Source organism: Accipiter gentilis, chromosome 21 (assembly GCF_929443795.1).
Source record: "Accipiter gentilis chromosome 21, bAccGen1.1, whole genome shotgun sequence".
NCBI lineage: Eukaryota > Metazoa > Chordata > Aves > Accipitriformes > Accipitridae > Astur > Astur gentilis.
In genome coordinates this window covers 13,328,542-13,350,565 of record NC_064900.1, presented here as the reverse complement: position 1 = coordinate 13,350,565, position 22,024 = coordinate 13,328,542, and the positions used below count along the sequence as shown (strand labels likewise).

The window sequence follows — 22,024 nt, the reverse complement described above, 5'->3', positions numbered from 1 at the left end:
ATGGCTTTTCACGTAAAGCCTTTCTGAAGTGTTTATTTTTAATTATGCTGCACACATAAACATTGTATAACCTGCCCTGCAGACTGATATGTCTATTTACATGTGGAAAGCAAACAGATACTATTAGGAGGGCTGTTCATGGTATAAAAATCTCTCTTCAGGAGATCTTAATTTCTTTTTTTAAATAGACAGCTTAGTGCATCAGTGAATGGCATTTGCTGTGCATTTAGACCCAGGGGACAAGTAAAAGATGACTCTGTGAAATTAGCTACTCCCTTTACTTTGCTGTGGTTTAAATCATGATTGTACTGCTGTGCACAGAACTCCCTTGGAGTTGGAGAGGCACCTAAGCTGAATGTTTCATAAACCTCGTGAACCTCTAGCAAGGCTCTGCAAGCTCTGAGACACTGCAAACCTTCACAGTAAGTTCATGGAAAGGTAGCCCCTAAATTTTAGAAACACTTTGATCAACAAGATGTTGTGCTACAAGTATGTTTAAAGTTCGAAAGAAAAGCAGATGCTTGCTTTCATGCTCAGCAAAACACATACTTAAATCTACCCCAAATCAAGAAAGTACTTTCTGTAGCATTCTCTTGCTATCCAATTGGATTCAAACTTCTTAAGTGGTTTGCTGAACTGGATCCATAAAAACAAGTGAGTTGTTTTAAAAGAAAGAATTACTGTAAAGAAAAATCTGAAAAAGTGGCTCCTGACCTCAATTTTCTTATGCTTAGCCTCCCACTAAAATCCCTTGTGTTTTTCTTGAGGTTCTTTTGGACAAGAGTATTTCCTTATTGCATTTGGGTAGGTTTTCAAAGCTATGTAAACTGCCTTCTATTCTCAGAGACTTCTGGCTAAAGCTGTGAAAAACTACTTGGAAAAGTACCTCCAAATATCAAGATTTCTTGCCTGACTTGAAGGTCTCATTACTTACGTCACACTTCAATGCAGTTAAATGAATCCCTTCTTCTCAAATCACTGTCTTTTTATAATTTCATTCACACTTGCATTTGTAAAGGAGAAGGGCAGGAAAGGACTAAGTCATTCACTCAAATAAGTCATTGACTCAAGTAAGAGACAGGAAATGCCTTTCTGCTTTTAGGGAGGACAGAAGTTTTCCTGCAAAAGCAGCCTCGGAGGCACTCACTCCAACTGCAAAAGCCACCACATGCTGAACATGACAGCAGTGTAAAGTGATGCTACGAATGCATTTTGGAAGCTCCCAGCACTCTACAGCCTGATTTTCATCTATTCGCCCCTGCCTGGTTCTTCCTGTTGGCACCTCTGGCAATTGTTAATAGGAAATGCCGACTGTAATGCTGTATAGAGTTTAGGCTACATGAATCTGAGTCATGGCCTCCAACAAATGTCTTTATTATATCTTGAGTCCAAGCTTCAATGCAGAGGACCTGCAGAACCTACTGTCACTTTCACTGATGTGGAGTGGAGCAAAGGGACTTATTTTTAATACCACCTGACTCTTTTAGGACATATTCCTTTTTTGAAGCCTCTCAGAAAACTCTTTCTCCATTTTCAGAGGCCATATTTGGCTAATTTTGGTTTACCTCTCATTGCATTCTGATTAAAAATAGGTCAGAACAACGAGCTATAGAATATGACATATCATTGCTTCTTATGAATTTGTTTTCTAGATTCATATACTGCATATAGACCAAGTTTAGAAAGCTTACATTTATGAACGAAGGCTCCTGGAAGTCTTATAAAGAAACATACTGCTCTTGAACGTAGCTTTTCAGTAACCCCCTTCTCTATCCCCCTATTAATTCTCTATTATGTGCAGTAAGCAGAGCTTTGCTGCCTTGACTGAAGATGATGGAGAACAGTGCACTCTTGTGGGGCAAAATTAAAACCAGCAAGGAACAAGAATTCTACCTTTGCAGATAATAACCTAACTTCATACAAGCAGTGGAGCAGCTGCAGTAAGAGAGGATGAATACTGTTTCTTTTTACTGGGTGATTCAGGAGATGCACTGAGTACCGTAGCTTGGTTCTACATTTTCTTCCAAATTAAAATCTTTTTCTGTGCACTAGAAGTCTGTCTCTCTCACATCTCATGATTTTAATTCAAATGGTAAATTTAGAGAGAAGCAAAAAAAATCAATAATAAAAGAACCAGTAATTTTCAATGGATTAAAAATCAATAGTACTTCTCACAAATGCTTTAATTTAACAGGAAAGCTAACACTTCATGATATTCTGACTCGATGAGACAATCTGCCACTTCACTTCAAAGAGCAAGCACACATCCAATCAGGAACTACATGGTGCATTGCAACACGGACAACTCAGTGAGACGAGACTTTCTGTGATCTGGCTCCTCTGCTACAAAATCTGTTCATTTCGACAGTTAGTCTTCTGTAAACCCAACAATCTATGGCGTCTGTATGGCTCATACAATCAGTTATCAGACAGACAACCCCTTCCTCCTAAATCGATAATTCAAATCCAAAGCAGTGACCAAAATCAATCCGATGACCAAAGGTCATTGCAGTCTGATGGATGCGTGGTGACTGGTATGAAATGAGTTTGTGGTTTCACTCAAGGCATAATAATCAACAGTCCTTTTAAGGGAAAAAAAGAAAACATCTTCACAGTTGATACCATTCTCTGTGCTGACAGATTTTAAAGAGGAACATAGAAGCGAAGCTGAACTCTCTTTTCACTCCCAGCAGAGCTGTGTCCAAGTGTGGGCTGACGGGCGTCCTTTGAAAAACTGTCTTGCTATCTGTTTTCTTTGGGGGAAAAAAATGGAACTGTGTGGCCCTTAACTTTTCATATGCACTGAAGTCAGCTGTAAATATGACCTACTGATTTGAAGACTTTAGAACATTTTCTTTCCAGTCACACGTAGAAACCCAAAGATGTAAAACAGCATACAGCAAAAAACTCCCTTTAGTTCAATATATTTGATGGTCCTTACCTGCTCCAACCACTTTATCGATGGATATATTAGAAGCATCTAGTTCCTTGGCAAACTCATGCACAGCTTGATTGGGATCCTCATATGTATGTGGATCTACGTAAGTTCTCAGGCCTGGGAGTTTTACTGTGTAGAAACAAATTCAGAGAGAAAATGTTACTTAGACTTAGTTAACGCTTCTAAAGAAAGCTCATGAGACAATAGAAATCAATTCAGTAGAAGAAAAAGGTACACTGCTTCTTCAAATCAACTGCTTTTGACGGGTCTTCATGAATCTTAACGTAGAGTGAAACCAGAGACATTAATGTAGTTATTGCACAGAAGTCTGAAAACCAATTTTAAAAATATCTGCACTTGCCATATTTAACCACTTTTCAAACATTAAAATACTACCCACCCCTCCCAGTTTGCTGCTTTATATTGTGCCTTTCAAGATCACAACAAAGAGGCAAGGAATAAAATGTGTTCTGCTACAGTCAACCTGAAAAGTTCTTAGGAATATATTAAGGAGAGCACATTAACTCAAACTTTTTCTTTCCGAGTCCTCCAACAAGATGCATAAGAAAAAATTATACATGAACAAATGCACCTCTGCCTCAATCCCTCTGCTAGTACGTACAAGGACGGCAGCCAGTTGTTCTTAATATTAGTCTGGTTCTAGTGCTGTTACCCTAATATCCATGCCATTATTTTATCCCCATCTACTGTTTCCTGGCCAGGGATTGTTCTGTTTTCCCAGGGCAAGCGCTAGTTCAAATGACTGAATGATTTTAAGGGCAGTTGCAAGCTCTCCACATCTCTTCCTCCAGCAGGACTAGGGGTGGGAAGAACATATTATCATTCCCAGCCTTTCTCTCCAGCAAAGACGCTGAAGGCAAAGCATAGACTTATTCCCCTTTCCCAGCTCAAGGCTCTGTTTGCTTGTGCTTGTACCTGGTACCTTGCATGCATGCCTGCCTCTGTATTCATTTTAGAACACAAAGATGTTTTGTTAACAAAAAGTGAAATAACCGTTACATCCAGCTTGAAGTTTTCTGCTTCTGACACAAAACTTGCATTCCTGGACATGTATTCTAGCTTCTCCTAACTGTACCAGTCGGTCTTGTAAAAGATGCTAGCTCCTCCTACAAACACTACCTTAACCCACTCAGGAATATCCTTTCCAGCTTGGCATTATTATACTGCATCAATTTGTTGACTGCTAGAATAGTTAAACCTTTTTTGCTGGGGTTACACAGATGGGAAAAAATACCTTTGGACCATTAGTTAGAGCACACCATTGTTTTGTCAAACAATCCCAAGTGTACATGGAAAAAAAAAAAATCAATTTTATGGAGATTTATTGGCCTCCGAATTGACAAAGAAATGATAAAACTGAGTTCCCAAGCTAATTGCCTCGAAAACAATGCAAACTAAGAGCCATGCTCTTAACACAAGGGCTGCGTGTGCACGGCATTAAATGCCGACTGTTTCCTTCAAGAGCCCGATGATTACAGAATTACTTGCAAGTAAAACAAAAAGTAATTGGCTGTATATTGCTGTTGGTTAAAAATCTTGTAAATGCTCCTTTCCGTCCATACTGAATGTACATTACAGGCTCCCTCATACCCCCAATAAAAATAACAATTAAAAGCTTCTGCACTGTGGGGTTTTTGGCTGCAGATTTTTAATGCTGACCCCAGAGGTTCCCAAGATCAGGTGATGGTGACTGCAAGGAGAATTATCCCTTCACACCGATAATTAAGGGCAGCCTGTATAGTAACTGGGTTCTGTCATGAAAAACAGATAATAAACACATGCACATGTGTTAAGCTGTACTACTTTACAGCTCATTCTGTGCAAACATAATAATTTACATTTTCATTTTAACAGCATGAATTGCCCTCAAGGTAGCAAAAAAATAAAAAGGGCCTAGCCGAAGAAGGCAAAGGGAGAGGATCTGAGGAGGTGAAACATTTTTGCTCCTTTGAAGTAATATTATAGGATTTGTAATAAGGCTGCAGGGAATAGTTCATGGCTGAAGCCTTTTTTAAAGTAATTCAGAATAAACTGACTGAAATAAACCAGCTGCTGTATTTAAGATGCTGAAAGTTTACGACAGCCATGGAAGTTACTTTATCTTTTTTTAGTTCATAGGAGCAATTTTCTTATTCTTTGAGAAAGACTGTAATTTAGTAGAATAAAGTTTCCACAGCCACACACATACATGCATACAAATCCACACAGATAAATATCTACAAAATGAAGAAATAATTTTCAAGAGTTTCTAACAGAAATACCAGGTCCATGGTTGGCTCTGCTCTTACTACACAGTGAATCAGCATGGCACTACTCAGAAAACAGTACATAAATATCTGAAGCCAAATTAAAAGCAATTTAATCCACAGGAATTTAACAGCACTGACAAGTTTAAGAATAGCGATTGCAACTTTCCTTTGTGTGGGAGTAAGGAGAGCAAATTTTGCCCTGTTATTTGTCTGTGACACTTTTTTTACTGGCTGCTTTTATTTTATAACCTCATTAAATTTGGATGATGAAGCATTAATTCTATGGGCCACATGTAACCGTACAGATTTTTTGAGACTAGCTGGTTAGCGGTTGTTGGGCTGCACGAAGCAAACCCACTGTTACCGCTTGTGTATCTCCTGACAGTGCAGGGGAAGGAGCGCACGTGTTGTGGATATGCATGCTCATGGCTCCCTGGAGCTAAGGAGGAGCTCCAAACTTAATAATAATATGAACAGTCAGAGAACAGTCACTCCATTGTCACTGGGATTAGGAAGCAGTTCTAATTTCCAACTACTGCAGGTAAATCCTCATTAAAATGTTAATTCAATTCTATTTGGTGGGGAGGCACCTGATTATGGTACCAACAACTCTTTTCTTGCAGATGGTACAGCGCCAGCGTTGTGTGCAAAAACCCCATGTACATTAGACTTACAACATGCTAAGCAATAGACATAGATGGTTCAATACGGTTTACATGGTGTAGCAGGATATTTATCTGGAGCTGAAACAGCTTCAGAGACAAACTACTGCTTCTTATTAAGAACATGCTCACTAGACACCAAGAATTCTGTGGGTAGAAAAAAGGAATTTCCAGTCTCGGTGTTTATAAAGGGTGTTATCTTTGTCCTGTAAGAATGAAAAAAAAAATCCAAAACGCACTGATAAAAACCCAAGAATGCCCCCCCTACTTCTGATCATGAATGTTAAACTACCACCTTCCTCTCCTCTCGGCTTCTCCTGCTCCAAAACTAATTTATTTCTATTTTAAAGAGGGTATGGATGGAACTTTGACTGTGATCAAGTCTTCAGGATCCACAGCTCCTCTGCTGTGGAAAAGTGCTGCAGGGTTATACACACTGCAGAGAGGATCCAGGATCCGAGCGGAGGTGAAATACTTCAGGAAGACATTCTCCTCCAGCCATGGGTCATAGCAAGCTACTTCTTCCTGGTAGCCAGGACACAAGCTCAGGCTCAGAAAATCAACACTTCTTCCCCTGAGCATCTCCTGGATGGGATCTTCCTCCACACTGCTCCTTTCACAGGGCACACCCTAATGACCCACAGTAGCCATGAATAAAGTCCCATTTAGCCTTATTAAAAACAATATGCAAACATCAGAAATAGACAGGCTTTTGGTTTGGCTTTTGAACATGTTTCAAAAGTAGCCCAGATTCCTCAGGATAAGCAAAATCTCACATTCTGAACTATATACAATTTTTGTGATACAAAGACAACATAAGTAATTAGAAAGGCTCTCTTCTTCGTCCTCGAGGAGGCCCAAAGAAAGCACAGACATATTCATTCTTACAAGTGGGGAATCAGGACTTCAACAAAACATGTTTGTAAACAGAGCTGGATCTAAAAGTCTCATTAATTTGAGAGACACTTGTTTAGTAGTTATTCTTAATTTAAGAAACTACTCCAAATCACTTTTCAGCCTATGCTTAGACTAATTCCAAGCTAAATTATTAGTGGGTCAACTCTGTTAAGCAAGCAATTTTCACAGTCCTTCCAGTAGTCATCAAGACAGATTTCATTGATTTTATTTTTTGCTTTGGGAAAAGAAAAAGTAATTTCTTAGACTTTAAACAGCTGGTAATGAGGAAGTTGAAGTTACACTCTGCATTTCAGTAATGCACAAAAGAATCAATATCATATTGCTAACCACACGCATTGTTTGAACATAGACGGCGATGTTTTGCTCATTACTAACCTGAACACAGACGAAAGAATTTGAAACAAAGAATAATTGTTTGGGGAAAATCTCCTTACCCACAAGAGAAGAGATAATTCTCTTCCCAATTTCACCTCGGTTTAAGCGAGGTATGACTTTTGTTTTTTTTTTAAATTGAAAAATACCAGTTATCTAGGGAATGAATTCAACAGATCTGGAAGCATTAAAAGGCTTCGGTAACTTACAATGGCCATTCCCAAAATGTAGTCTTTTCTCATCAGTGCCATGTTTAGACTTCTTGTATCCACAGAATCTACAAGCAACAGAGAGAAAAAAAATTAATATAGAGAATTTTATATGTTAGCTGCAGGTGGAAACAGAATAAAATGTTTTCCCTCCACAATTAAATGCCTGTTTGAAAGTTTAATGATATTTACATTCTCTGTGCCTTATAGAGGCACGTTATGTTCTCAGGGAATTTGAGGAAATTGGCTAATGAGAGGATTTGCTGATTTTTGACCCCTACAGTTTAATTTTACAATTGCCTAAGAATGTGTTTATAGCATTTTTTAACAACTGCTGCATGATTGGGGCTGCTAATGTTCGCGGGCTCATTACCGAGCATGAAGCAGTATTCAGAGCTCCTGGGCAGCAGACAAAGGAGAAGGTGCAAACCAGCCATGCTACTGCCTGACGACACCCAATTTGCCATGCTCATCAAGGCCCCTCAGGGAAATGGAAGTGGGAGTAAATGTGCAAAACCGATGATAAACTAACCTCCCAATCAAGACGTACACCACAACCGTGAGGAGAATAATGGCTACTGCCGCTGAAATAGCAATCATTACGACCTGGCTATTCTCACTGGAAATGGAGAATGCTGGAAAGTTAACACAAAAATATATAAATAACGCCCCCCGCACATAACACTGATTACATCACAGTTGACACACAGGGAACAGACAGATTAAGTCATCACTACACAGCATTTGGTCTCCTGCCAAATATTTTATCTACTAAGTAGTTTTTCATCAGAGAAATAAATACAAGGGAAGAAAACAAAAGACTCTGGCCATCTTTGACAATTTACCAAAGTTGTTTCTGCTACTGCTGATTTTTACTCTTGCTGATCACAGTAACTGCTGTTAAACCGATACTTACATATAAACATATATGTAAATACAAACATGCATACCATGACATACATATTATTTGTCATGGTCAGTAAGAAATTCTTCCTTGGCAAGCAATCCCAGCCAGTCAGTAATCATCACCCTTACTCTCACTTCTGTATGATGGCAAGTGCTTTAATGAATTCAGCTTCCCAGTTAAGCTTGACACTATCCCTGTAAAGGTTGTGAAAAGCAGGACACACAGAAGCAGATAGAAGGACTATCCATGGTTAATCAATGTCTATAGGAAAAAGAAGGGCTATTTTCTGCCTTATGTTGGATGCTTCCTTGCGGTCCCTAAGCATGGAGCTTTGGCGCACTAGACGGCTATACTATGACGGGACACCTTTAGACCTTAGGCATTACGAACAATCTTCAGCAGACATCTGTCGAACTTCACCAAGCACGGCAGAATTAGGCTCCTCAGCACTACGCTTCAAGTTAGCTGTCCAAACTGAGCTGAAAGCTCGCGCTCCTGCTCTCCACAAATTAGACAGTTTGTGTACATGCCTGCTTGGAGTCACGCCATTCCCCCTGGGAAGAGCCTCTGCCTATTACAGACCTACAACTGCACTCATGTAGTTATGGTAACTTGGCAATAGGAACAAAGTTATGTGACTTGTTCTCTGTATAACTGGTACGCTCGTTATCATGATGTGCACCAGTGTCTCCTGTCACTTTCCACACTTTCGGACAGCTACTTTTTTCTTTTTTCTTTGATAGTACTTTGCAGAGAAAACTCATTAACCTCTGAATTATTAAATTTGTTATCACTCCAACTGTTTTTTTCTCCTTGCTGTACTTGTTTGTCCTGTCTTTAGTTGGAGTTTCATCCAGTATGCCAAAGCTGCATGTCACCACAACAGCGATTTGTAACTACTTTTTTAAACAAGAAGTTTGTTTGCTTTTCAGAATAAGAGCTGAGGTGGGGGAGGAAGGAGGAGGGATGAAGTACATAACATATTGCAAAAAGACATGGAAGCCAAGTGAAACACCATTTGGCTTGATGCTACTCTTTTTGGTTGAAAATTGGTTGCTTTTAGCAGAGCACTTCTTACACCATGGGTTCTCAAGCCTTATCATGAGTACAGGAATAAGCTTTATGAGAGAGTATCAGAATTATAGTCTTTAGTTGTGTTATAACTCTGAACAGGAGATATGAGTCTCCTGTGAAAGCCCAACCTTCTAAAAAGCAAACAGTCTTTGATTATGCATCATCAGTCTACATCAGTAACTGGGTACCTAAGCAAAGGCTGACTTTTTGATGCATTAAGCCACTTTCAGCTTCCAGCAAAGAGAAGGTCTGACTTACTATGTAGTACCAAGTGATGAGAAAGTAACATTTAAGACTATGAGCTCTATTAAGAGTCTTTCTGATATAACAACAGACCTATAAGGTCATCAGTTAAATAATGCTATTACCTAGGCATTAGAGAAAGAAAAAGGAGTGCCAGACTAGTAAATAACTTTCCCGAGGCCACCGAGAAATGTAGTGAAAGAAAGGAGAAGGGACCCAAACAGCCTAACTCCCTGACCAGCTGCTCAGCTGAATGACCATCCTTCCTGGCCTGTGCATATTAGTTTCATCTCAAGGCTACATAGGAGACATCAGCACTGCTCTGCAGTAGCATGGAGAATTACACCCTGACCCACAGGAATAATGGACCAATATAATATTAATTCTCTAGGAGCAGGGGTTTATAGTCCAAAGGGTTCAGGTCACAAACTTGGAACAGCACGAGGCTGTGAATCTGTTTTTCTATCAAACTTCCTCCCTTGGCAGGAGGTCTGGTCTAGCAAGGAATCGATTCTGGCAAGAGGCAGAGGTCGGGTAGAGAATGGAAGAAAATACCACCTCTGATAGTCATGGTATACTCTTTATAGCATGTTTCAAGTTTAATGATAAAATATAAAGTTATATAGCAATGCTACCCAGAAAGACACATCATAAATAGTTATGAGTTGCATTTACTAAACTAGAAAAGGCGTGAAAGCAGCCATTCAAATCAGTCAGAAACTGGGCACGATGTCAGTATAAACCATTTGAACAAATACATACAATCTGGACTGGTTTCAAATTCAAACTTGCGGCTGTTTGTCCCATATCCAGCTGCAGTTCGGGCTCGAATTTGGAAGACGTAGGTGGTATCAGGTTTGAGGCCGCTGATGGTAACGTTGGTGCCTTTGGCTCTCAGAATAGTATAGCTTGTCTCTTGTTCCTGCTTTTGGGAAGAGAAGTTATCAGATTAAAACCACACCCTAAAAAAACAGAAACAAGAGGTGGTCAGTATAAAATTACTACAAATCACCTGGAGACCACCAGTGTATTTTTTTTAATATCTATAGCCTGACAAATTTTTGTACAGCCTTTCATTTTCAATCAGCTAAAAACCTTTTGATTAGCAAGAAATCTAAATCATTAGAGCTTCTATGGCCTTGTGCTGTAAATCTAATACTAGACGTGCTGAGTATATGACATTTCATTATATGGCTTTGCATCATTTTGTCCATAGTCTGTAATACAAGAAAATGAAGATTAAAATGTTATTTAAAATCATAAACCAGATTTGCCTACTGCACTGAACTGGAAGTTGTAACAGGCCAGCTTAGACATTTTAGAACCCTGCAGAGCTATTGCAGGATTCAGTTTTTACTGCCTCGTGTTTTACAAGACAGCGTTTACCTTTGTAACAGTCAGAAAAGAAACTCCACTTAGGCTCTTCACCTCAGCTCCGCGAACAGGCAAATATAACTGGTTTTCTACTATGCTATAAAAACCATGAGATTGATGCGTCCATCCTCATTTGGGCTTTACTAGCTAGAATGGAAATGTGTTTGCTCCTTACTACTTTTTGCTAAAGACCAAGGTGTGTGTCCAGCACAGATAATACTCTGACGACCACACTCTGTTTAATAGTCACATATTTCTGACATAACAACTTTTTATATAAAATAAGGAATGGACCATTTTGTAATTTAGTAAGTTTGGATACACTTCACACTGTGTAAAAAGCTAATTCTGATAAAAGTATGTCTCAGTCCCACTGTAAGCACATAGCCTAAAAATTTAAGCATGCATTTGGAGCCTGAAGTATTGCTTATTTTACTAAAGCCATCCTGCACCAAGAGACCATTTTCAGCTTCCTAAAAATGGCAGCTGGAACTGCCTCAGAAAAACTCTTGGACAGCAGCCACACATGTGGGGAACTGTGAGAATCTCAGTTGTTTAGGTTCCCAACCATGAACTTTTTTATTCTGGAGGTGGTGGGGATTTCATATGCTGCCCTTTTGCTTTGAACACTCCGAAATATACTAAAACCATTGAGTTTTGCCTGGTTGAAAGCAGAAACTGAGTTAAGTTAACGTATGTCTGATGCAAACAATCTCACCCAATTCCCACTATGTTTTATGGCACCGCATTAGCTTGCAAGGTACTGACATTTTAACTTTGAACGGCACTAGAGTGCCAATGCACAAGTACAGAGGTTTGAAAATACTCAACGCATTCATTGTCAAAGCCACCTCACCTTCACGTGAAACGTTCAAGTGACTAGAGCTAGTTTAGCCTGTTTGCTCTGCAGTGCTGTCTGCAGTAAGAAAGTTAGGTTTATTCTAAGTTAGTAGGTTGACATCAGAAACTGTTCACTTTGGTGCTACAGAAGCCTAACTACTCTGTTCCTGGCGGTCTTTGATATAGAGAGAAAAAGAACCATTTACACCATAGCTAGGGAAATTGCCAGAATCTCCACATAATATTCAACATCATGCATGTGAGTAATCACAGTAAAGGGTGAAAGAAAGACAGAACGACAGAACGACAGAACGATAGAACGAGCAGGCAGCTAAGCCTGTGCCTAAAGGTTATCATCCAGAATCAAAACCTCAAAGAGGGTGAGCTGGACCTAGGCTTCAAAGAATGACTATAAAAATGTTTACCACAGCCCGTTTTCATCTCACACTAAGAATAAAAAGGAAACCAGCATTGCACCTCCTCATCGTTTCCCGATACCTCTCTGAAAAAGCTTTCTGTTATAAATTCAGGGGAGAAAACCTACAGGAAGACATTTCTAAGGAGCTAACAGGTTTGCATAAAATTATTTACTTTTGAACTAACAAAGGCCTAGTATTATAATTTGCAGGCTTTCCTTATCTCATCACTCAGTTGAATGTAGGCAACTATTTTAAATTCAAAGACATAATAATCTTGTCTTTAAGACATAAAATCTTTTGTGTATGCTATGACTGGACATTCATTTTGATCTCACTTCAGGCTGCTTTTATGAAATGCAAACATTTCCTTCTTGTGCAGATACATATGTGCAAGGGAAAATATAGTCACGGCCCTGTCTGTTAATAATCCGCAGTGGAACTTGGAAAATAAACGTTTAAAACAATGGTATGGAGGATGTCATGGTATCTTAGTTTATGGTAAGCTTTTTACACACATATTTTGTAAGTCATTTTTTATGTTACTAGTAATCAAATCAGTGAAACACCACATAAAAGCCCAAGTTTATCTTTCTTGGAGATGAAGTAAAACTTCAGAAACACAGCACTGTAGCTGCCATAAGCAGAAGGAATATACAAAAAGCAGAGTCAGTCTTTGCCAAGCAGAACTTTAATCAAACACTCTGTTCTATGATAAATAGGAGCTTGGATGCACAAAGCATATTCTTCCTGAATATTTCTGCATAGTTTACCAGACACAGTCTTTCTGGGAAGCAAATCCCACTACCTTTAGTGTCTCATTTGAAACGAGCTTTTATAATTTTAAACTATGTTTTACAAAAGACATATTTTGGATACATTTAACATTTATAGTGGCAGTACTAGTAAGAGTCAACAGTATGACCTTTTTCAGATAAGCACAGTTAAGGTGTTTATATTGTATGAGGAAGAACATTTTCTCCATCAGCTGCAAGTACACTTGAGAGGCCAAAACCAGACTACACATCTTCGGGAGGAACCCACAGTCCCGATACTGCTTCCCCTTATTGTCAGGTGTGAACTGTTCATCAGTACGACAGTTCCTACAAACCTTGTGGAGTAAGTGTGGTCTACCCACCCTCAAAGCCAGAATAATAAGAGTTTAAAAGCAACCAAGTGCATTTGCATGTAATTTACTTTTTCAGACTCAGAAAGAGCACAAACTAGATATCGTTATTTATTTGTTGGCTTTAACCAGTCTACTGAGCACATAACTTCAATGATGGAAAAGTCAAATCTGTTTTATTGAGACTGCAATTAAATTTTACTCATTGTTTGCAGCAGACTTCACCTTAATAAAGTGTGTGGGATTTAGTTATCATAATTGTAAGCCACATATTTAAATGAAGCAATTAATAGTTTGTGTGTGGTATTTAGGAGACAGCTTTTTTTTTGCATGACAAGATACTCCTTCCAGAAAACATAATTATGCGAGCAAGGACAAGGAGGAAACAAAGTATCTGCTTGTGTAAGAAAGAAACCTGACTTGTGTTATATGTGTGCTTTGACTGCTGAGACAGTTAAAATGCAGCACAGCATTATATAGCTGGACTAAACTGGGGTGTCATTTGGTACCATTAACTTAACATAAAATGTTATGCCCTACCATAAAATAAATGCCTAGAAGTTCCATGCAGTATTCCTCTGAAAGAGGATTTTATTTCTTTTAAATGTTTTGAATAAACAGTAACTGGGGCCTCAGAACCAGGCCCTATAGCTTTTTACAGAAAATACAATTCTATTCCAAACAGCGAGTCTGAAAAACTGTCACACTCAGTTCATGATGTTATGCATTAAAACCCCACAGTTTCAATCCAAAAAGTTAAAAAAGTTTCCCAAAACTGTAGCTCAATCTCTCTAGAAACATCCCATAAAGCTCTATTATCTCTTGGTTACACAAGTGAAATCACTGGTGAAAAAAACCCTGAACAGGTTAATTAATTACCCTTGTAGAAAATAAATAGTTTCCACATACTTTATGCCAATAATGCATCAGAAAAACTACATGATATCATAATTTACATACAGGACATTCTATTTTTATTCCAAATCTATTCTAACATCCTGAATATCAGTACCATGCTGTTGCCCATAAATATCATGTGTTCTTTGAAATTTAAGAACAACTTAACAAAGAAAAAAAAAACCCAAACATTTGCATGGACAAGGTATATGACAGAATTGGGCTGACCTGTATTACTCTATTAATGTTGTATTTATTAATTTCTAAGAGATTACAAAAGGTATGGCAAGTAAAAACAAGCAGAAGGGAAAAGAACGGCTCAACATAAATCATCTACCAGCAATCAGGTACGACTTGTCAGGAGACATACCCAGATCGCTAACTGTGAAGGGTTTATTTCCTAGCAGCTGCCACTTAACAGCAGTGGGTTTTTTGATGAGCACAACCAAGACAACTTCTGAAGCAGAAATTCAAATGGACTGCACCAGTTTAAAATGAAAGCTCTCTTTTCAAAAGAGGAGGGGCGAAGGGCTGCTTAGAGATCTCAGACTGAAAAGCAGCATCTTCCAAAGGCATTTTGAGAAGAGATGAAGAGTAACAGTCCAGCACGGGCTGCTCTGACCTCAGGTAAGTTTAACATGTACAGAGTAGTAGTTTTCAACCTTTTTCAATTTGCAGACCTAAAAAGGGCAATGGATTAAAGCCTCCTGACAAGAGATTTACTTTTCTTAGTTACCTTTCACAAACCCTGAGGAACAGGCTTCTGACTCCCCAAGGGGCTGCAAGACTGCACATTAAAAACACTGGTGTCAGAAGGTTGTTTTTTAAAATCCGTTTGCTCTAAATGGTCTGGCTCCTATTGTCAAGCAGTTGGCTTTTGGGTTTAAGCAAGCTGTCTGGTGCATATGAACTCTTGATCACACACTTCAAAGGGAAGAAACACATGTGCAAGATCAGCCTCATAAGACCGGTTGTCTTATGAAGCTGTCGTATGACAACCAGTTGCTCTGTAAGGACTGGATATACTCGGTGGGAATAGCAGCCACAAGCTCAGCCTATGCAAGGCCGAGTACTGGAAGGTGACAGTTTTTCCTGAATAAAGCAAGCCAATTTCAGTGATGATCAAAACACCGCAAAAAGACAAATACAGAAATAAAACTTCTCAGCAGCTCAATTAAAATGAACTAAATGCACACAGGTGGAAAAATTCTCTCCCTTTGGAGCAACTAAAACCAGAGAGATGGCCCTACTGCCGTAGCGTGCAACGCAGCCGTAGTGTTACATCCCTCACCCCACGGTGTTTTACACCCCGCACCCCGCGGTGTTACATCCCGCACCCCGCGGTACTTGCCCAGAGCCCCCCAGGCAAGGGCTTCCACGCAGCGGGACTGGAGGGGGAGCTGCGTCGGGGCTGCCGCACCCCTTGGGAAACAAAGATACGGCCAACAGCAGCAAGAGCAGCCACGTAGGTCTCAAATGAAGCACAGGTTAACCACGCAGATAAAGAACCTGGCCTGTGCAAAACAGGCTGCAGTTCTGGGATTCTTTCAGGCGTAGGCTTTTTGTGAGGTAAATAGCTCTTCCAAGCCTTACTAAAAGGCAGTATCTGTTTTCTGTTCTTTAAAAACATTGGAAGCAAGAGAGCCTAAATAATTCCTGCATCCCTTCAGTGCTGAGGACGTACAAATAAAAACAATTTGATGTATGCGCCAGTTCTCTTTTACTTCTCAAGACCAGGATCTGGACTTGATCCTGTCCCCGTTGAAATAACAGAAAAAACCCAAAGTGAAGTTCTATAGGCTACAGCTCTGTAAGGTGAGACTGAACTGAAATGTTTAGGAAGCTTTCTTTTTCCCCTTTTATCAGTAGTACTACGTATGTTCAGATTTTTACCAAGTTCTTTGAAAGGTTCAAGTGCTCACCAAAAAAACTCCACCCAAAATCAGATGACATTAATTTGGGAGAAATCTTTTCAAAATACAGCTTCCTAATCACCATTCTTTAGCTGCAGATCCGGTGTGGACTATGAACACCAAATTGTCCCACTGGTAAGCTCCAGGAGAAAACTTTCTAAAGATTAACTGAATACCCGTAGAGCCTTTTTAACCGGAGCTTTGAAGTGGATATTGACACCGCGTCTTCCCCGGTACGTATGAAATATAAGCCTGATTTCTAGATATGAACAGCATCAGTAAATGCTAAATTAAATCATTATTTCTGACATTTTTGCAAAGTTTGTCAACTTCAGTAGCAATACATTCTATCAAAAAGTCTCTCTGTCCAATCTAAAAATGGCTAATACCGCTCTTCACAGTCTTCACAACAATTTATGGTCTTTTCAATTCTACCATTAAGATTTACTAAAAAAACCCCATTATGTTATGAAGATATGATGTAGAATGGCTGGAAATACAAGAAAATGTCAATATAAAGCAGAACCTATTTAATGGCAGATTTTCTTTGATTTGTAGTTATTTACATAAAATGTATGAAGAATTCAGTTATTCATGGAAAGTGGGAACTTTCATGGTGTAAACCAGTCACTAAAAGGATTGCCCATCTCTTTTCCCAATAATTTTTGTGTAAAAGTGCTTGCGCCACAGGGAAGCACCAAAACATGGATGCTGGCAAATAAATGTATGAACACCGACAGCATAGCAGAACTGAGTAAGAAGTAAACTGTACTCAAGGAAAGAAAAAAATAGTATTACAGCTTGTCTGTATTACTTTCTGTATTTGTTCTCATGTGTTTGGGGATGAACTTGGTAGACAACACAACAATTTCACTTCATATTTTCATAATGTTCTCCTTCCCTAAAATTGAACAGTTTCAACACTTGGTGTCATTGAGGCAGACAGGGAGTGAACAAGGGTGTCTCTGAATACTTAACATAGACAAGATGCAATAATTTCATTACAAACGTCCCCTTCAATCTTTCTTCCCACCTTTTCATAGTATTTGACCTCGTAGTCCAGGATGATCCCATTCGGATGTTCGGGTTCTTGCCAAGACAGAGACACGCTGTTCCTGGATGTCCTGTCTTTCCTTATGACTGTGATGGGGGATGGAGCTGTAAGGGGCATGGGGGGAGGAGGGAAGAGAGAAAAGTAAACTGAGTTTATCTCTGTTCCAATCCTTGGCAAAGAGTATTGTTTCCATTTAAAAGACTCGTGAGCGTAGGTCTGGACTTGTATCAACATTCAGCAGCTGGATTATAGTCCTAGAACACATGCCTTAAAGCATCCTGGCCTCAAGGAAAATGAGCTGAGATTTTCTGTTAGACTGGCAGACCAGTGGCAAGACAGCAGATGGTTTCGATCTGCTACTACAGTGTAAGCAATGAAATACATTTGATATACTAAAATAGAGAACAAAATAACAGTACTACCTATTTGTTATAATGCTGAAGTATTATCATTACCAGACTCTGAAGAACTCCGATAACATTTTCATATGCACGTGTAAAATGATGCTGGGATAGATTACGTACAAGGAGCTCCTGGTATCCACGACTAGTAATAACCATCAGCACACTGCAGAATACAGCCTCTTTTGTAACATTATTTGGTAAGCTCTCCAGATACAAATTGCTCCCATGTACTCTTCTCCTTTACCGCATTTCTTTGAAAATGAAGTTTGAAGAAAAAAACCCTAAACTGCAAAATAACCTCATTTCTGATCTGTATTAATCAGTTAGGCATAACAATTGATTGCATGCCACAGACTCACTCACCCATCACCCAAAACTTGGAAGTACTATTAACATACAGAAGAAAATCATAATTACCTAAGGTTCTTGTACATCAGTTCAGCTTTAGACCACCCAGCTCTACACGTTGTTCCAAGACCAGGGCTAGGTTTCCTGGACTCACTGAAAGCTATGCAATTTTTAAAATTATTTTTTCTGTTTCTTTTGGGTTGGCTTCCCACTCCAAATCCTTCTCTTCCATGGCTTTGGCCAAAATTCATCAGATGATAGCTTACAGATCACACATTAAAGATTGTAACTGTCATTTTTAAAAAAATCTTTTACCAATAAACAGCCTTTTCTCTTAACATGTAAAAAAAAAATGTGTTTATAAGTTCAACATTGTGCTGTCCTAATAAAAAGGCTCTAGCTGATCTAAACAATTTAATTTCAGCTGAATCCTGTGAAGCTTTTACTGTCCATATAAAACTAGTTGCACTTTACAGGCATTACACATTTACATGCATTAGCCAGTGCCCTTTCTGTTTGGGTTTTCATTCCTGCAAGAGAACTTTCAAAAGCCAGAATAAAAGAAGGTTTAATTGAAATAAATTTTGGAAAATTCGTTCTGTGTTTGATTTTGCTAAACTTCCATCAAAACATACCTTCTAGTCTTGAGTCATAATCTAAATGTTGGCATCCTCCTTTAATTGAGTATCTAGAAAGCTACGTACACCCACACAAGCACATATGTATATACATACTTCCACATCCATTCTGGGCTGAAACACATCCTCTGAGCAGCATTTTCACACGTCACATGGTTCACAATAGTTTTCTGAGAAGATTAAAAAATTGCAAAAATCTTCCCCCCCCCCCCCCTCCCAGCAGGAAGAATTTATCCTGAATTTAAATTACCGAAATCAGATTTTGGAGGTTGGGGTTTTCTTTATTGTTGTTTGCGTCTGGGTTTATGGGGAAGTTTTTTTGTTTGTTGGGTTTTTTTTTTTTAATAAGTAGAATGGGAAACAGTCTCTTTCTGTTTTACTCAGACTCACCAGATCCAGGCTTGCTGAAGAACATTAGGGCAAGGTATACAGGACTGGTTTGTAATGAACATCCTTCAGTAATTCCACTTGAATTCCACCCAGGCACAAACCAGTGCTGGAGCCAAAATACAAAGTGGTTAGCTGGCTGGACTGCTCTACCATAGCCAGCTCTACGTTAACTCATATACCCATGCTTGCTGCTTTTATGCTCTTGTAAGTCATTTTTATGTCTTCTTTTTAAGTCAAGCTATTAATCTTTTTTTGTATGTGAATAGATTGCCAAGCCCAGTACCCCAGCTGGTAACACTTCCCATTAAGGTAACATTAATACAGATTTTATGAATAATTAATATATGATTAACAGAAATGGCTTTTCCCCTAATAAATTATGGTAATTTGTGCTATAACACATTCTCAGGGCAGGCTGAAATAATCTTATATGCTCCAATACAGATGTGCTTTAAAAAAAAAAGCTTTCTTCTAACACAGTATTAATTATTTTGAGCTCATTTACACACATCTCTGCAGATGCTAGCAGTAACTTATCTCACAGCAGTTCATTAGAAAAGTGTCTGCTCTGCAGTTATCAATAACATTATAAAACATTCATATACCTTTTCTGATCCCTAGGGTTCCCAAAGCTGCTTAGAAATGACACATACAGAGTGTCTGGAAGAGACAGCATCCCACCTCACGGGTAAACGGAGGGGAGGTGGATAATCATGGGGAACACAAAGTTTTGGGCACCTTTAATCCCACGCACAGAACACATCTGAGTTCTGCAACACAGTGCTGCATGCCAGCCCACTCCAACAGCTACTGAACCTCTGAGCTATGGAAATTATGTTTTCCAAATCTGTTTAAATCACCATCTTATCCTAACTATGTGGATTACAAAAGTTACCTAGTTTTAAGGCATTAATCTTCAGCGCAAAAAGGAACAGCGCCTTCAGATATTTCAGCGGTCAACTATTTATTTCTAGAGGATAAACCGCACTATTTATGCTCAGAGGGGAAGATATGTATTTGTAACAATTTTAATTTTTAACACAGGATGTTAAAAATAAAGACTCAAAATCTAGATGTAGATTTCACAATGTTCCCACTATCTCTGTGTGTTCACAACGGACTTTACAAGCAACAGCTGACTTTGATCCGGCTCTATGTTTCTGCTGACAAAACAGAGCCCCGGAGAGGACGGCCCTCACAAGAGCCTCTTCCAGCAGCTCCTCTCCCGGCACGGCGTCAGGCTTACAGCTCTTCGAAGCACAGGTGAGACCGAACTGTGCTGCTCCTGGGACGATTCCAGCACCTGGACCCTCCTTCTGCAAAAAGTGGAGGGGAGGGGAGCAAGGCTAAATCTTGAAGCGAGCATCCCCGACAGCCAGCCTTGCGGAGCCCTTGCAGAGAGACAGAGGTGGCCTGGCTCTTCTGCTGTGCCTGCTGCCCTGCGCAACTGACGTCTCTCCCTCTATTTACTGAATTGTTTCTTTGCCCACGTCCAGAGCTGACTCCTCTACTGACACATGGGATCGACTGATGAACACGCGCCACTCTTCGGTTTGATCAGGATGAGATACGACGGTTTGACCGAGATGAGATACAAGGAAAAAACTACCAGCACAGCACATGGCATAACCTTTCCTTTCTGGTCTGCAAGATGCTGGACCGTTAAAGTTTTAAATCTTAATGCAATCTTTTTTGGTTTTCTCCTATACCTGTTAGGTGGGTTTGAAAAGTGTTAGAAGTCTTTGAGCCCTAATGTAAGAAAGCATCTTGTTCCGATGACTTCTAAGTTTACGCTTAAATCTACTGCAACCAATGAATTTAAGATACGGTAAGAGTTAAGGTAACCTGCAAGTCTGTATTGTCCTGCACAGGGACAGTCATATGGCACCAGAGGTGCCTACGGCCCCAGCTCAGGGCCGGGGTGCAGCTGGGAGGAATAACTTGACATTCGGACCATGGAATTAATGTCTTTTTGTATGCATCCCTAGACTACAATGTATAAATCAAAACTTCTGAACTGTGTTCTGAATAGTGTGTAAGCAGAAGTCAGCCTTTATTTCCATTTTGTAACACAACTAATCCTTCCTTCTCACCAGAGCAGCTCAGTTACTGTATTTTACTATTTACTTTGAAGACTATGGAAATCCAGAAAAGAGAGAAACCACAGTTAAAGGACGTTAACATTATACACCATTAAACAATGAAGGCATCACCATGAGCAGCAATGCATATAGTCTTTAGTCTTCTGTATGAGGAAGAGAGAACCAAGAGCTTCCTGTTTCCTGAAAACCATTAAAGAACCTTAGCAGGATGAGACTAAATTAAAAATCAGGCTACAAAAAGGAAGAGAAGTACTTCATATTTAGAATAGCCATTTTTTCATTGCAGTTCCAGGATTTTCCTTTCTTAAATTAAAAGACAGTTAGATTGTGCAACAACAGAATGATAGAACAGATATTTTAAATGTCTGCAGCTCCCACTGAAAAAAAAAAAATAAATATTGCACTATGGGTTAGCCAATAATGACACATTGTGAAGCTTTTTAGGATAAATGGAAGTTTTAAAAATTATATTAAGGCATCAATAGCAACACAAAGTTAGGTTAAACTAATTTATCATTTAGAAAACATATATTTCAAGGTAAAATTTAAGGAGAGTACTTTTTTAGACTAAAAAGTTGAATGCACACCGTTTCAGCCATTTTTTGATAAATCCTGTGGCTTGTATACATCTATGTATTTACTTTTTTATTAGTGTTTTGATTAATGTATTAGTACTCTTAACTTCTTCACTGAATAAGAGTTGGGTTTTTTTATAATTAACTTTAGGCTTGTGTGGCCATGCATTAAGAGGTTTAGTCTCAACGGTCACATGCAATGCATATAGAAGCATTTTTATGCATCAGATGGTTACTATTTGTCTGGTACTACAATCTAACTGGTTTATGACTAGTTTAAGCAGTTAATATGAACATTCAAAACTCCCTGGAGTTACAAGGGGAAATGTACTTTGAGCGCTCAATGTTGTTAGG

General features: G+C 39.1%; 1 protein-coding gene across 2 annotated transcripts in view; it reads right to left on the bottom strand.

The window, feature by feature from the left end:
* Nucleotides 1–22,024, bottom strand: part of EPHA3 (EPH receptor A3) — a 236,785-nt gene that overhangs the window by 45,113 nt on the left and 169,648 nt on the right. The window contains exons 6-10 of one of the 2 annotated variants that reach the window (XM_049824741.1): nucleotides 17,193–17,317; nucleotides 10,356–10,518; nucleotides 7,902–8,004; nucleotides 7,370–7,437; nucleotides 2,942–3,067 (exon numbers count right to left, since the gene is read on the bottom strand). In XM_049824741.1, coding sequence (XP_049680698.1) covers nucleotides 2,942–3,067; nucleotides 7,370–7,437; nucleotides 7,902–8,004; nucleotides 10,356–10,518; nucleotides 17,193–17,317 — 585 coding nt within the window. The remainder of the gene's footprint in view (nucleotides 1–2,941; nucleotides 3,068–7,369; nucleotides 7,438–7,901; nucleotides 8,005–10,355; nucleotides 10,519–17,192; nucleotides 17,318–22,024) is intronic. The other variant, XM_049824742.1, reaches the window with a different exon arrangement.